Source organism: Thamnophis sirtalis, unplaced genomic scaffold (genome assembly GCF_051295495.1).
Source record: "Thamnophis sirtalis isolate CommonGarterSnake01/CBP01778 unplaced genomic scaffold, rThaSir2_p1.2 scaffold_10, whole genome shotgun sequence".
Taxonomy (NCBI): Eukaryota; Metazoa; Chordata; class Lepidosauria; order Squamata; family Natricidae; genus Thamnophis; species Thamnophis sirtalis.
In genome coordinates, this window is record NW_028261390.1 from 40,871,259 (window position 1) to 40,887,091 (window position 15,833).

Below are 15,833 nucleotides of genomic sequence, written 5' to 3' on the forward strand. Positions count from 1 at the left end.
GTGCCAGGGGAACCTGATCCACCCAGACCCAGAGTGGCTCAATCTAACCGCCTGGCGCTTGAGCGGGAGCAATTGAGAGAGTCCCAGGTCTCTTCCAGAGTCATCATCCCCCTGGAGGCTTCCAGAAGGAAATCCACCACCTGCATCTACGACGCGACCTGGACCGTCTTCGCCAACTGGTGCCAACCCAGGCAGGTAGAGCCGTCATCAGCCTCAGTCCCTCAGGTATTGGACTTCCTCCAGGACGGCTTGGATAAAGGTTTGGCGCACAACACCCTACGCAGACAGGTATTGGCTCTAGCCACCATCCTCCGAGGGGAGGGTTCACAGTCCCTCTCCCAGGTCCCAGTCATCAAGAGATTCCTTAGGGGAGCGGCCAACTTCCGGCCTCTGGTGGTCCACTGGTTTCCCTCTTGGGACCTTCCCTTGGTACTCCAGGCACTCCTGGAGCTGCCCTTCGAACCCCTTAGGGAGGTTACCCTTCAACTTCTCACACTCAAGGTTGTCTTCCTTGTAGCAATCACCTTGGCCAGAAGGGTCTCCGAGCTCAACGCTCTTTCCTCTAGGGCCGACCTCTGTACCTTCCATGATAACAGAGTCATCCTCAGACTCGACCCATCCTTCATGCCTAAGGTCAATTCCCCCTTTCATAGGGGGCAAGAGATCATTCTCCTGGACTTCTGTCCTCACCCTTCCTCCGAGAAAGAAAAGTCCTGGCACCACCTGGACGTAAGGAGGGCCCTGCGCATTTATCTCAAGCGCACAGCCCCCTTCAGGCGGTCAGAGGCCCTCTTCGTCTCCTATCACACTTCTTCCAAGGGCGCCAAGGTCTCGCCTACCACCATCAGCAGGTGGATTAGGTTGGCCATCTCCAAGGCTTATGAGGTCCAAGGGCTGCCCGTGCCTCAGGGCATTACAGCACACTCCACCAGGAGTGCGGCCACATCAGCGGCCTGGGCCACCCTGGCCCCCATCGAGGACATCTGCAGGGCTGCAGCCTGGTCCTCTCCTTCACCATTCATCAAACATTACCAACTAGATACATATGCCTCGGCCGAGGCCTCCTTCGGGTATGTGGGTTCTTCAGGGTGTCCTGGACACTTGGGAAACTCAGGCCCAATAATCCCTCCCATGGACATCTAGCTTGGGTATGTCCCATGCAGTGACTCCTCCCACGCCCCACCTTGGAAACTGTCAGTCTTACCTGAACTGCATGTTTCAAGGGTGGGCGTGGGAGCAGTCACTTCCCGCCCATCAGGGGCCAGCATCAGGCCTGAGTAGATATCCACAGACCATTCATGTTCAGGAAGGGAAGCTGCCACTGGTTTTGTTCTTCTCTTCCCTTCCAGGTCCTTTCTCCGAATCATCGGTTAATCTGGGGAGTCACCAGGAAAAACAGAGGGAGTGTCCTCAGATTTACCTCAGTCTAGGGCTTCCTGGGGGCGTGGCCTGTTGCCGAGGAGGGCTCCACCGAGCTCCTCAGAGATCTGGTCTGTATATCTAAATAAGATCATAGATAGCACCCCTTTTTGGCTAAGAAAGGGGCAGGGAGGATAGCTCCGTAGGCTAGGGTCTATTCGTAAGCCACAGCCTTTTTCTTTTTTTGGCTGTGGAAAGAGATTAGATCCAACCGGAGCGGAGCTTCTATCTCCAGCCAGTTCTTCTCAGCTGCCTTTTTTTTTGGCAGCCCCAGACAGGCTAGCCCCCCCCCCAGGACAAAACAAAGTTTTTTCAAGCTAGAATTGATACGGGAGGGTACCACCCCTGTGAGATTTATGCTTTTATTACTATCTTAAATACCAGCACCATTCGTCTTAGAGACTTCTTTGTCTAAATAGACCTCAAAATGGCGATTTCTCTCCGTGGATGATTGATACTGGATGTACTCAGCCGGTGTTATCTTCCTGCAGACCGCTTCTTAACAAAATAAACTCTTCTTCTTTGGAAATAGAGGGGAGCGAAGTGCTGCTTACTTGTTTATTTATTATGGCACCCAGATCAAAGAAGCGTCTTGCTACAAATGTGTCTAAAGAATTTAAAGAACCTTTACTGGAAACACAGCCTTTGTCTCCTACGCCCTCTACTGGAGAATTTTTAACACAGGAATATCTCTTTAAAATCTTTAATGCCTTTAAGCAAGAAATTAAGGAATTTGTATTGGAACTTTATGATGATTTAAAATCTAAAGTTAATCAAATGAAGGCGAATACGTTTGCAGCCGTGTCTGCCCTGTCAGATTACTCTGCTGAAATAGAGAACAAATTGGAAAGTCTGGAGAAGGCTAATTTTAATTTGACTACCAATATTCAAATTTTACAACAAAAAATTAGAGATAACGAAAATCAGCTTATGATGATAAATTTTAATAGGAAGGCATTTGCAATAAGAGTCAGAGGATTCCGTGAAAAGGAGCAAGAGAATTTGAAACAGACCTTTGCTGAAGCCTTCAGCCATGCGCTGGGAAGCCCGGGACTTAACTTTGATTGGCAGATTCGGAAAATCTATCGCCAGAACTCATTGATAGCGGAACAGTGACAGCTCCCGAGGGACATAATTATACATTTCTCTACAAAAGAATCTAGAAATGCGATTGTGCAAAAGCTTTATAATAACAGTTTCCGAGTTGACGGCCAGGACCTGATTGTTTTCAAAGATATTCCTTTTCAGATGCTGAAGGCAAGAAGGGACTACACCTTTTTAACTAAGGAGCTTAGGAGTCAACAGATCTGATACAGATGGGAGGCCCCTGCCGGTATCACGGTTACATTTGAGAATCAAAGATTTCGTCTTAACTCTGTTTCGGAGGCTCAAGATTTCTATTGTAGGATTCTGAAGGCGGGACTTCCTGACGCGCTTGGAAGAGAGGAGAGACAAGCGGAAGGAGAAGGCAAGCGGCTGGCCATGTGGTTGCAAGATGGAGGGGGTAGCCCCTCCTCCCTCAGAGAAGCAGAAAAACGGAGATCGAGAATTTAGACATTTCAAAATGCTTGAGGACTGAATGGGGGTTTGAGACCTCTCTCCGGTAGAAAAAGCGGACTAATTTTTATCAGAAGGGAAAGCTGGGTGAAACTACTTTAAGCTAGATTCTAAATTAACGTTAGCATAAATTTGATAGTGGTAAACAGCAGACAAGCAAGGGATGAGGGTAAAATTTACGTTGTTTAAAGTTTATTAGAACAGAAAGCCGGTTGGGATTATCTTAAGATAAATGTAAAAAGAATGCGGAATGATTTATGTTGTTTAAACTTTGTTAGATGGGATTATTTTAAAATAGAAGGTTAACTGACTTTTGTTGAAAGTATTATTTGAATATGTGGAATGATCCATGCTATTTAACTTTTATTTGAAGGGAAAGTTGGTTGAAATCGCTCTGAGTTACATTTTAAACAAATGCTAGTATAAATTTGATAGTGGTAAATATCAGACAAGTAAGGGATGAGGGTAAAATGCATGTGGAAGGAACTACGTTATTTGTGGTAAACATCAGACAAGCAAGGGATGAGGGTAAAATTTACGTTGTTTAAAGCTTATTAGAACAGAAAGCCGGTTGGGATTATCTTAAGATAAGTGTAAAAAGAATGCGGAATGATTTATGTTGTTTAAACTTTGTTAGAAGGGATTACTTTAAAATAGAAGGTTAACTGACTCTTGCTGAAAGTATTATTTGAATATGTGGAATGATCCATGCTACTTAACTTTTATTTGAAGGGGAAGTTGGTTGAAATCGCTCTGAGTTATATTTTAAACAAATGCTAGTATAAATGAGTGAGGGATGAGGGTAAAATGCATGTGGAATGAACTACGTTATTTAAATCCTATTAGAAGAGGAAGTCGGTTGGAATTATCTTAAGATAGAAATTGATTCCTGTGTAAAGTAATATTTGATCTACGCTGTTTAATTTTACTAAGTAGGGGATTTTGAATTACTGTTTGAAAAGGGGGTAAAGAAAGATCATTTACGCTATTTAAATTTTACTAGAAGGGAAAGTTTGATTACTTGTCTGTAAAGTTATATTTGAATATATGGCATGAACCACGTTGCTTAAATTTTATCGGAAGGGATCATGAGGTTTAGGAAGAGGAACGGGAGAATCTACAGAAGGTTGGGGTAAATAGCAAAGAAGTAAGAGACGAGAATAAAATATAGATAGAATGATTTATACTATTTAAGCATAGATAAAGATGGGGGGCTGAGATCAACACAAAGAGTGGTTTCTTTTTTTTCTTTTTTTTTCCTTTTTCTCTTTTCTCTTTTCTTTTCCTTTTTTTTTCCTTTTTTTTGGTTTTTCTTTTTTCTTTTTCTTTTGATATATTACTTTTATTTCTTAATCCATATGTATACAAGATATTTTAGACAGAAGGTAGTGCCAGGTGTGGGCCCTGGGAAGTCGGGAGGATTAGGGATGGGGATTTGTGGGGGGTGGGGTGGGGGGGTGTTAACATAGTCTTAATAAGAACAAGAATGTATTTATATACGGTGGGTTGTTTTTTTTTCGTTTTTTTCCTTGGTTTATTTTACTTTTATCAGATCAAGCAACACTCGAATAAAGGCATACACCAAGGAGGGAGGTAGAGGGAAAGAAGAGGGAGGAGTAAGGAAGGAGTAAGGGGAATGTAAGGAGGGTGTCCGGGGAGTAAGGGGAGAAGGAAGGTTTGAGGGGAAAGGGAAGTAGGAGGGGAGTGTTAGAGGGAGAAAGGAAAGTTGGAGGGGGTAGATGGGGTGTATGGAGGATGAAAGGGTTAGGTGGGGTTGTGAATGATGAGTTGTGTTTCCTTTTTATTTGTTCGTTTTATTCCCCTTTTCTTTTTTTTCTTTTCTTATAGTAAATACCCTGTATATAAATGATTGCAAATGGAATGTGAAAATTGAATAAAATATATTTAAAAAAAAAAAAAAGATTTACCTCAGTCTCCAGGCAATTGGGCCGTGAGAATACCCATACAGTGACTGCTCCCATGCCCACCCTTGAAACATGCAGTTCAGATAAGACCAACTGACAATCTCTCAGGATGTCCTATCGATGGAACTTTGTCTATCTGTGGTTCAAATGAAGCTGGATTTTATGTTTGTGGGTTAATGTGTATCATGCTTAAGAAAAGTAGGTAGAATGCTATAGATCCATGTTGAGAACCTATGGCACGTATGCCTATGGCACTCAAAGCCATCCCTCTGGGCATGCCATCACCTGTAGGTCTTCTGGGTTCTGGCATGCACATGTGTGTTGGCCAGCTGGTGTTCACACACGCGGGAGTGCCAGAAACAGGAAGAGTAGGTGACCAGTGCGCACGTGCATGCCAGAAACCAGAAGCTCAGCTTCCCAGCACGCATATGCGCGATGGGGAGCTGCTCTTCTAGTTTCTGGTGCTCTCCTCCCTGCGCGCACTCCCATTTTGGCACTTGCTGAAAAGGTTCAACACTGCTATAGGTAATATCAAAGATCTGCACTCGTTTATGAGCATCCTCTACATTGCTAAAATCCACCCAAAAATAGTATACAAATGTATTAGTATATCTTGGTTTAATTGCTGCTTAGTGGTAACGTGCTGGGGATTACTGCCTTCTTGTCCCCGGAAGGTATCTAAAGTGATTTTGGTTGGTTGGGTGTTGGAGACTTGACTATGATTATGCTGTCTCCATCATTTTTAGTTAGTGTCATTAATCAAATCCTACACTCTCATTAAGCATGATGTTATGTGGTTGCCAATTGCAACCTCCTGTCTGTTTCCCCATTTATTTTGTTTGTCAGAAGCTTGCAGTAAAGGTCACATGACCATAGGATGCTGCAGCATCATGATGCAATTGAGCAATCGAGAGTCGGTACGCTGAGCATCAGTGTGTACACACACACACACAAACACACACACACCTAGTGGGGTTTTTTGTTTTTGTTTTTACAAAAATTCCAATTATATATGTATTTTCTTACAATATATATGGAATATTTTATAGAGTTAGAAATCATCCTATTTTAAGTGATCTGTCACTTAACAGTAATTTTTTTGAGTATGAAGCCAATTCCTGCTGCTAAGTTTAATATCCTCAAGCATGAGGTTGCTTAATGGAATAATGCATAGTCCCCAAAGTCCAGTTTTAGCTATGTTACATAGTCCTCTTTGATTCTTAAAGGTTACAGTTAAGTTGTATCCTGCAGATTTATTATCAAATGGGTAATTCATGCAAAACTAAATGCACTCACATTTAAAAATAGGATTTGAGGGTTACAAAACCCTGCTATGGTTAAAGAAATACAGTACATAAATGCCTGTGGCAAGCTGTTCTTTGAAATTATCCCTACTAAATTATAATCATGTATTTTCAACTCTCTGTAATTAAACATTTAGATTTATTTATTCCAGGCGTATTTGCTTCAAATAAATCCAGAACTTTTGTTGAAGTACTAGACCATTAACAAGTCTCAAGCATTTACAAATTATCAGAAAATGAAGTGAATTGTCTCCTTTGGTTTTGTTTGCAGTATGTCCACTGATGACTTCATTTTATGCTGCTTTGAGAATAAAGATCATGTTTTTAGGGAATTTTAGAAACTACTGGTTTCTTTTGAAGCAACCTAATGGCTCTGAAAGGGAACTACAGACAAACTATATTAATAAAAATTATCCATGCTTTAATCCCTAGTTTTGAGGAAACATTTGCAGGGTCTTCAGATTATCCCTTTTAAAAAATATGGATGAAATATAAAAAACAGTTCTTAAAATTCCTCATTAGAAGGATTGGGTTAATTTATTATGCAATATATTTAAATTTATGACATACTACTATATAAACCAGATTGTTTTGATATTTATGTAAATACTAGAATTGTATTTACAGTAAGTCTGCATCAGTGGTGGGTTCTGGATCCCGTTGCAACTGGTACAGTGCAATGGGGCCAGGTGCCCACCACATGCACAAGTGCAGCATGCACATGCATATCTACTTCCTGCGACACTCCAGCTGTTCGGCGGAGTGTTGCACAGGTGCCGTGTGCTCCATGTGCATGTGTAAATGCCCCGATTGTCTCAAATAGCAGTAAGGAGAGCAGGCAGGTGGGTGGGACCTCTGGAGCATCACACTGGAATGGTACCTGGTGCTCCTAGCAGTCACTGGTACGCCTGTACTGGGGCCTACCGGTCGTATCCCACCACTGGTCTGGATGTTTCATTATATCTGAACCTTCAGTTAAAAGTTCTCCTACTGAAAAGCTTTAGATGATCCTATTGACATGACATGTGAAAAAGAAAGTACACTGTCTTTGAGTTCCTTGATTATGTGTATCAGAGATAGTAAGAATCAGCTGGTCCTTAGCAGTTCTTAAAATTAGGTAAATACATCCCCAGACGAACAGCACATGACAAAATACACCATGTCATCATTTATTTTACAAAAGAAAGCCAAAATGGAGAAGCCATACAACTGTGACTGATTTTGTGACCTTTTTTGCATTAAGTAAACATGGCACTTATTAAGTGTAAAATGAACACTGTGGTTATTAAGTGAATCAATTGTACCCAGTAAACTTTTTTTCCCTGGAAATCAGAAGTAAATGCTGAAACCAGCTAAAAACATTGAAAATTGCAGTATAAAGGTGAGCTGGTTGCCAAGTGTCCATGGCATATGACCATGGGGTTTGCATGCAGCTACTGTAACATCAAAAGTGAGTCATAAGTAGCTTTTGGGGATCCGTCATAACATTGAACAGCTGCTAAGCAACAGTTATACATCAAAAAGTACCTGTATTTGTCTTAAAAATGGCAGAATTTTAAAGGAAATATTTTAAAAAATTAAAATATTTCCCTATAGTCTCCCTTTTCTGTTTTGAAAAGCCTATCTTGAATGTAGGTGGGGGGATTTCTATTTATTAATGATCCTCTGCTCAATGTTTCTTGTACACAGAGCAGCCAACTTAAAACATTCCAATTTGAGACTATGGAAAGATATGGGGATAAGAAAAAATCAGTAGAGATTGGTGGGATGTTTGGATAAGACAGGAATATCAACTTATCAATACTACCACTTCAGTTAGTTTTTCTCTGGGTTTAATAGCCCTAACACTTTTACAATATGATTTACCGTGTATCATTTTTATTTCTCTAGGATGCTCTTGATAAGATGCTCCATATTCTACCTCTTCCTTCTGCTACCATTTAGCTCTTGGATGCAGAAACTACCTACTAGAGATGAAGAACTTTTTCAGATGCAGATCCAGGACAAAAGTTTTTTCCATGATTCTTCAGTACTCCCGGATGGAGCAGAGATCAGTGGTTATCTCTTCAGAGGAACACCCAAACGGTATATAGATTCATGTAATATAAAGTTAAGAAGTCTTGCCTCTGTTCTTTCAGTCAGTCTTAATTCCTGGCAACTACATGGACAAGTCCATTCAATTTTCTCAGCAACACTTGCCATCTTCTTGCCATCCTTCTTTTTAAGGCTGAGAGAAGGGAACTGGCTCAAGGTCACCCAGTGTCAACTTTGTGAGGTAGACCAGCCAGAACATCTAATTCTACTTTATTGTAAGATTACTTTAACAGAATCTTGCAAAACTGAAAATATATTCCAAGAAGTTAGGGAGGGTCTTTTCTGAACCTTGCTTCCTGCTGTAAGCTAAATTGTGTTTTACCTGTCTGTTCCCTTGACTCCATATCTTTGTACTGTCCCCCAAGGTCACCTCCACCTAGTATTATATCTTGTGTCTAATGCAGGATGTCCACTGTTTTTCATCTGCTACGATTCTTCTTTAGTGATTGCTAGCAGAGCTCATTTATAAATACTAACTAGCAGTCAGAAGACATGAAAACTCCTTAATCTCATAACACATGGACAGACTCAACCATAATTTAAACTGGAAAACTGTAAGTATCCTAGACCAAGTTGAATCCAAAAAATCCCAGGAATTTCTAGGAGGCTTGGCATTCAGAAAAATCTGCCATCAACAGGCACATAGAAATAAACCACATTCATATAACATTCAAAAGAGACAATAAATAAGCTAAGAATAGGAAACAAGAATATGAGAATACATCTTCTCCACAGCCTATAGCCACATAAATTGGAATTAACATCAGACAAACCAAATCAAACAAACCAAATTAAGCAGAAAACTATATCGTAATCAAGGCTCTACCAAGAACAAACCACATCCCACCAATAATGGCAGGGCAAGCTGCAATATGTAAATAGGGAACAAATGCCATAATCACTTGCACTGATGATATTCCTTAGTTGAATACCATCAATTTCATGAAATGAAATTGAAAGTAAACAACCAAGCTCAGAGAGCATCAAGGACCCCATAGTTCAATATATGAGTTACTTATATTTTGCTCTCTCTCTCTCTGTCCTTAATTTTGTATTGTGAAGAAAGTTATGCTTTTATTCATCTTTTCATAGGTTTTTTTTTGTGGTAGAGGAAGATAATACACCATTTGCAGTTACAGTGACTCCTTGTGACACACCTTTGGAATGGAAACTGAGTTTGCAAGACCTCCCTGAAGAGTCAAGTGGAGAAGGCTCAGGTAAATTATAGCAAAAACCGAAATATTATTAATTTTGTTAAATATGAATAAGCTGATGTAGAAAATATACTAAATTCCATCAGTAATCGCTGCTTTAAAAATTACTGAATAAGAATTAATTTTTAACAATTGAATGAAAGATTATATGTTTCCTGCCTTATCAAAAAAGTCATTCTCCTAGTTAAAAGTTTTTTTTAATTTTATTTATTTCACCAAGCATGAATTAGATAACAGATATAAGTATAAACATGATTTTGAATACGAATACATGGGAATATTAGGACAGGGATAGTAGGCACGCTTGTGCGCTTATGCATGCCCCTTAAAGATCTCTTAGGAATGGGTTGAGATCGACAGTAGACAGTCTAAGGTTAAAGTTTTCGGGGTTTGGGGAAAAAGCCACAGGGTCAGGTAGTGCATTCCAGGCATTGACAACTCTGTTACTGAAGTCATATTTTCTTCAATCAAGTTTGGAGCGGTTTACCATAAGTTTGTATCTATTGTGTGCTTGTGTTCTGCTGTGGTTGAAGCTGAAGTATTCATTGACAGGTAGGACATTGTAGCAGATAATTTTATGTACTACACTTAGGTTGTATCAAAGACGGCGAAGTTCTAAGTTGTTGAAGCTCAAAATTTCAAGTCTGGTGGCATAAGGTATTCTGTTGTGAGCAGAGGAGTGGAGTACTCTTCTTGTGAAATACCTCTGGACTCATTTGATTGTATTAATGTCTGATATGTAGTGCAGGTTCCAGACAGATGAGTTGTATTCAAGAATTGATCTAGCAAAAGTTTTGTATGCCCTAGTTTGCAGTTCAGTATTACCGGAGAAGAAACTTCGCAAGATTAGGTTAACAACCTTAATGCCTTTTTGGCAATGCTGTTACCGTGAGTTCTAGCACCTAGATTATTTGAGCTGAGTACTCCAAGGTCCTTGACAGAGTGGGGGTCGTCTACGAGGTCATATCTGCCCAGCTTGTATTTTGTGTTCTGATTTTTTTTGCCAGTGCGTAAGACAAAGCATTTGTTGGTTGAGATTTGGAGTTGCCAATTGTTTGACCACTGAGGATATCTTATTTCACCTATTCTTCTCATGCACAAATCTCAGGTGTAGCCATAATTCTTTATATGTACTCTACATATATAAATACGTACCGCTAAAATAAGCAAGCTTTTACATCACATGAACAGAAAAAGTACAGGTAGTCCTCGACTCTCAACCACAATTTAACCCCAGGTTTCTGTTGCTTAGTGAGACAGCTGTTAAGTGAGTTTTGTCCCATTTTATGTCCTTTCTTGCCACAGTTGTTAAGTGCACTACAGTTGTCAAGTTAGTAACACATTGTTAAGTGAATCTGGATTCCCTATTGACTTTGCTTGTCGGAAGGTCGCAAAACGGGATCACATGATCCAGGACACTACAACCATCATAAATATGAGTCAGTTGCAAACATCCAAATTTTGATCACATGACCATGGGAATGCTGCCACATTTGTAAGTGTGAAAAACTCTTTTTTCAGAGCCATAACTTTGAACGTCACTAAATGAACTTTTGTAAATCAAGGACTAAACTGTACAATAAAGCATTCTACCATGCTTCTCATGTGGATTATATTCAACAATGGAACTGCTTGTCTAATAGGAAGCTTTTGATCAAATAGTTTTCCACTACATATTGGAGCAAAAAAATTATAACGAGGGAAGTGGGCAACCTGCTGTATATTGCCGATTTTTCTTTTGTAAAAGGAACATGTATTTATTATAAATGAAGAACCTTGCATCCCTAGATATCTTAAAACTAATATTTTTAATATATGAAGGTCCCTATTTGGATTTTTCTTTTTCTAATAAAAACACAATATTAATGTTTATTTATATAACCCTTAAAAGCTAAACATAAAAAAGAAATGAAACAGTATCAATTAAAATATATAAAAATCACAAAATAGTTATATTACAACTGAGACATCTCTAATTCTAACAGAATTAAATTAGAGCATATAAAAGCTACTTTTTATTATAACTAGTAAAATAAGAGTAAGCAATATACAAAAAAGTCAGGAAAGCCAAGGCCAGTCCAGAAGCTTAAATCCTCAATCTCGTATTACCACTCTTTTTCAGAATCCCAAAAAGGTTTTAAACTTAGATTTAAACATTAAAAAGTCATCTGGCACCCAAAGATTAACAGAAATGTGTAACAGAAATGCAATTCCCAGGCTGTGGAACTAGATCCTGAAAGGTCCTATAGCTTGAATATGTTATTGGAGTCTGAATACTTGATTTTGTTGGAATGTAATTGATCAACAATACAAATAGGAAAGGAAAAAGATTTTCACCACAGTGCCTAAAATGCCATGAAATAGTAATTAAACAATAAAATTAAAATAACACAGAAAAATATTCTAGTAATCGGGGCGTTTGTGCAAGGTACAGCAGTAACCTCAACCTGCCTTTTCATGGCAACTTGAAAGGATTTATTATATATGTATATAAGAAGCATTATATATAAAATGGCATCATTTACCAGTGCAACATTTGAAATTTTTTATTTATAAAATTAATATGGCCATCTATTGCAAAGAAAGTGACTCTGGACAGCATAAAAATTCTTCTTCTTCTTCTTCTTCTTCTTCTTCTTCTTCTTCTTCTTCTTCTTCTTCTTCTTCTTCTTCTTCTTCTTCTTCTTCTTCTTCCTCCTCCTCCTCCTCCTCCTCCTCCTCCTCCTCCTCCTCTTTGGCATTTATAAGACTTTCTTCCTCAAGTCTATAAATAAAATGCATAAAATTCTCCTTCACTTTGGATTGCTGGCGCTGTTTGTTGTTTTTCCTACTGTATGTTGTTGTCCTGAATGCTGTAATATGAATCAAATATTATTTATACAATAACAATGCTTTGAAAACATGTTGATATGTCATTTTATAATTAGGTCTCCACAAAAGTTGATTTTAGCAGTTTAGTTTTTCATATAAAACATCTTTTTCCAAAATCTCCTCTGTTTTTGTTTATAAAGATCTTCTGTTTTACTATGTTATGAGATGCAAATCATATAAAATACATATATACATACATATACAACAGTATTTGTGTAAACTATAAATTGCTAACTTTATTAATTTAGATTACCTAAACCATTTTTCAGGAACAAGGTTGTTAACAATGTTAACTATAATTTTGAATGTTAATAAACACAAAGTTGCTCTAATTGTAGAACTAAATATGTATTGATAGACTTTTGTGAAATTCACTTCATTATTTTGTAATATAACAAGGTATCTATTTTCAGTTTGTTATTTAATACTGAGATCAGCATAGTATTACAGTATTATTTATTGGGGTGTGTGTGTGTGTGTGTGTGTGTGTGTATGTATGAAAAAACAATGAGAACAAAGAGAGAGAGAAAAAATAATTAAAGCTGCTTAGGAAAACAATAACATCCACCATCTTTGCATTTCAATAGATCTGCAGTATTTTGTAATAGTACGTAACAATGACCTGAGGAACAAGGGAAAGAAATATTGCAGATGAAATGATCAGACAAGGGAGGAGAGACAGCCAAGTAGCTTAACTGTCAGAGAAAGAAGCTTTCTTTAATTGATTAGGAAATTAAAAGCAGCAGCAGGAAATTTATAACTTCAGATTTGAACATTTCTTTTAATATAGCTTTATAGTAAAGTAGTATTAGTTCATCTAATCATATTTACTATCTGGTTTTCCTAAGAGGCCAACACATTTAGGCCCTCCCTTTAGAAACCATACTGTGTTTTGGGTTTGCTTTGTTTCAGAATCCCTCATTTTTGTCTCTTCTAGGTGAACTGGAGCCACTCGAACAACAGAATCAGCAGATTATTCGTGAAGAAGACACAGAGCTATTTTCATACAGAGGAAATGATGTTGAGTATTTTGTATCTTCTACTTCACCTTCCGGGTTATACCAGTTAGAACTCTGGTCAACTGAAAAGGATACAAACTTTAAAGTCTATGCTAGTACAACTCCAGAGTCAGATCAACCATATCCTGAACTACCTTATGATCCAAGAGTTGATGTTACTTCTTTTGGTCGTACAACTGTCAGTTTGGCATGGAAACCTAGCCCTACAGCTTCAGTATTGAAACAACCAATACAATACTGTGTAGTCATTAATAAAGAACACAATTTCAAAAGTCTCTGTGCTGTTGAGACTAAACAGACTGCTGATGATACATTTATGAAGGCTCCTAAACCTGGTCTGGATTTTAGCCCTTTTGATTTTGCCCATTTTGGATTTTCTTCCAACAGTAATTTTGGGAAAGAACGCAGCTTCTTAAAAGCAACACCAAAGCTTTATTCAAAACTTTATTCAAAGCCTAAGGTTGATCTGGAAAAGATATGCATTGGAAACAAGAATATATTTACTGTATCTGAACTGAAACCTGGTACACAGTACTATTTTGATATATTTGCTGTAAATGTCAATACAAATATGAGTACTGCCTATGTTGGTACTTTTGCAAGAACTAAAGAGGAGGCCAAACAGAAGACAGTTGATTTAAAAGATGGGAAGGTTACAGATGTGTTTGTCAAGGGAAAAGGCACAATTTTTTTGCGGTTTGCTCCTGTTTCATCACATCAAAAAGTTACATTTTTGGTTCACTCATGTCTCAATGACATACAAATGCAAATCAAAAGAGATGGAAAACTTCGGTTATCTCAAAATGTTGAGGGTGTCCATCAGTTTCAACTTAGGGGAAAGCCAAAAGCCAAATACCTTGTCCGACTGAAAGGAAATAAGAAGGGAGCTTCCATATTGAAGTTTTTAGCCACAACAAGGCCCAATAAGCAGTCATTTCCATCTCTTCCTGAAGATACAAGAATCAAAGCCTTTGATAAACTTCGCACATGTTCCTCAGTCACAGTGGCATGGCTAGGTACACAAGAAAGAAACAAGTTTTGCATCTACAAGAAAGAAGTAGATGACAATTATAATGAGGAGAAAAAGAAAAGAGAACAAAATCAGTGTCTGGGACCAGACTTGAGAAAAAAATCAGAAAAAGTCCTCTGTAAGTATTTTCACAGTCAAAATCTACAAAAAGCAGTTACCACAGAGACAATTAAAGGTCTAAAGCCTGGCAAATCCTATGTTCTGGATGTTTATGTCATAGGACATAGTGGGTATTCGGTCAAATATCAAAGCAAATTAGTGAAAACAAGAAAATTCTGTTAGGGATCTTTTATATAAAAGTCTGCAGACCATTACTGGATCTACTAACATACAGAATAGAAGTTGTAAACTGTATTGGTATTATGCATAGGAGATATTAACATCTATATTTATTTTTAAAGAAAGACTGAGGCTAGTGCTCTTCGTTGGTATCTGACGGTTGCATTATCATGCATCTGGTGGTCTATGTTTGATGATTAGTAAATAATCAAGATAGCCGGGAATATTGGAGAACCTGCCCTTTTTGCTTCCATATTGCATGAAGTGCTTCTAAATTATTTTATCATATCAAAGGCTAGGACAAATTATTCAGTACATGCATATTAGTCATAGGCAAAGACAAGAACCAAAACTTCCATCCAAACTTTTTATTCATACACTACGGTTTATGTAAATTATTTTTACTGTTTTGTTTAATATGTCTATGTTTCTATGTTGTAAACTATGAAAAATCTTTTCTTGTTAAAAGCATAGATATAAATTAAATATTAACTGGGATTTCCAGTTTTATTGTTAATACAAATTCCTATCTGGTGAATTTAAAATGCTTAAAAAGTTTATGTGTTTCATGTACAAAATAGTCATTCATTATATTCCTGTATATAAAATTAAAATATTAGATTATACATTCCTATTCATATTGATGTTTCATATATCTACAAAGCCATATATATATACACATCTGTATAATTCTGAATACATTTTAGCATCTGTAATTAATAATTATCTGAACATCATTAATTGTTAGTATATTTCAAATATTTTTCAATTTGTCAGATCAATCCTTCTCTATTGAAACATAAAATAATCTACTTGTGCTTAAAATTGAATAAACGGATATGGATGCCTCTTTCTTTTAATTCATGGTAATAGCTTGGCATATCATATAGTAAGCAAAATCCAATGCATAATCAGGCTTTCTTACATTTTGCTGATTCCCATATATATTTATATCATTATAATTATATTTTGCATTGTACTATGTGACCTACATATTGAACACTTCAAATACAAATGAAAGGAAGGCAAACATGGATTATTAATAATTATTTTCTGCATTTTCATAGAAATCAGATTAGAAGTTAGATATTCATCAAGCAGTTCCCTTTTTGTTTTCATTT

The 15,833-nt window shown here is 37.8% G+C and overlaps 1 protein-coding gene across 1 annotated transcript in view; it reads left to right on the forward strand.

The window, feature by feature from the left end:
• Positions 1-15,561, forward strand: part of NDNF (neuron derived neurotrophic factor) — a 55,179-nt gene extending 39,618 nt beyond the window's left edge. The window contains exons 2-4 of the mRNA XM_087724433.1: positions 8,096-8,290; positions 9,392-9,516; positions 13,322-15,561. Coding sequence (XP_087580559.1) covers positions 8,097-8,290; positions 9,392-9,516; positions 13,322-14,715 — 1,713 coding nt within the window. The 5' untranslated portion in view covers position 8,096 and the 3' untranslated portion in view covers positions 14,716-15,561. The remainder of the gene's footprint in view (positions 1-8,095; positions 8,291-9,391; positions 9,517-13,321) is intronic.
• The last annotated feature ends 272 nt before the right edge of the window (positions 15,562-15,833 follow it).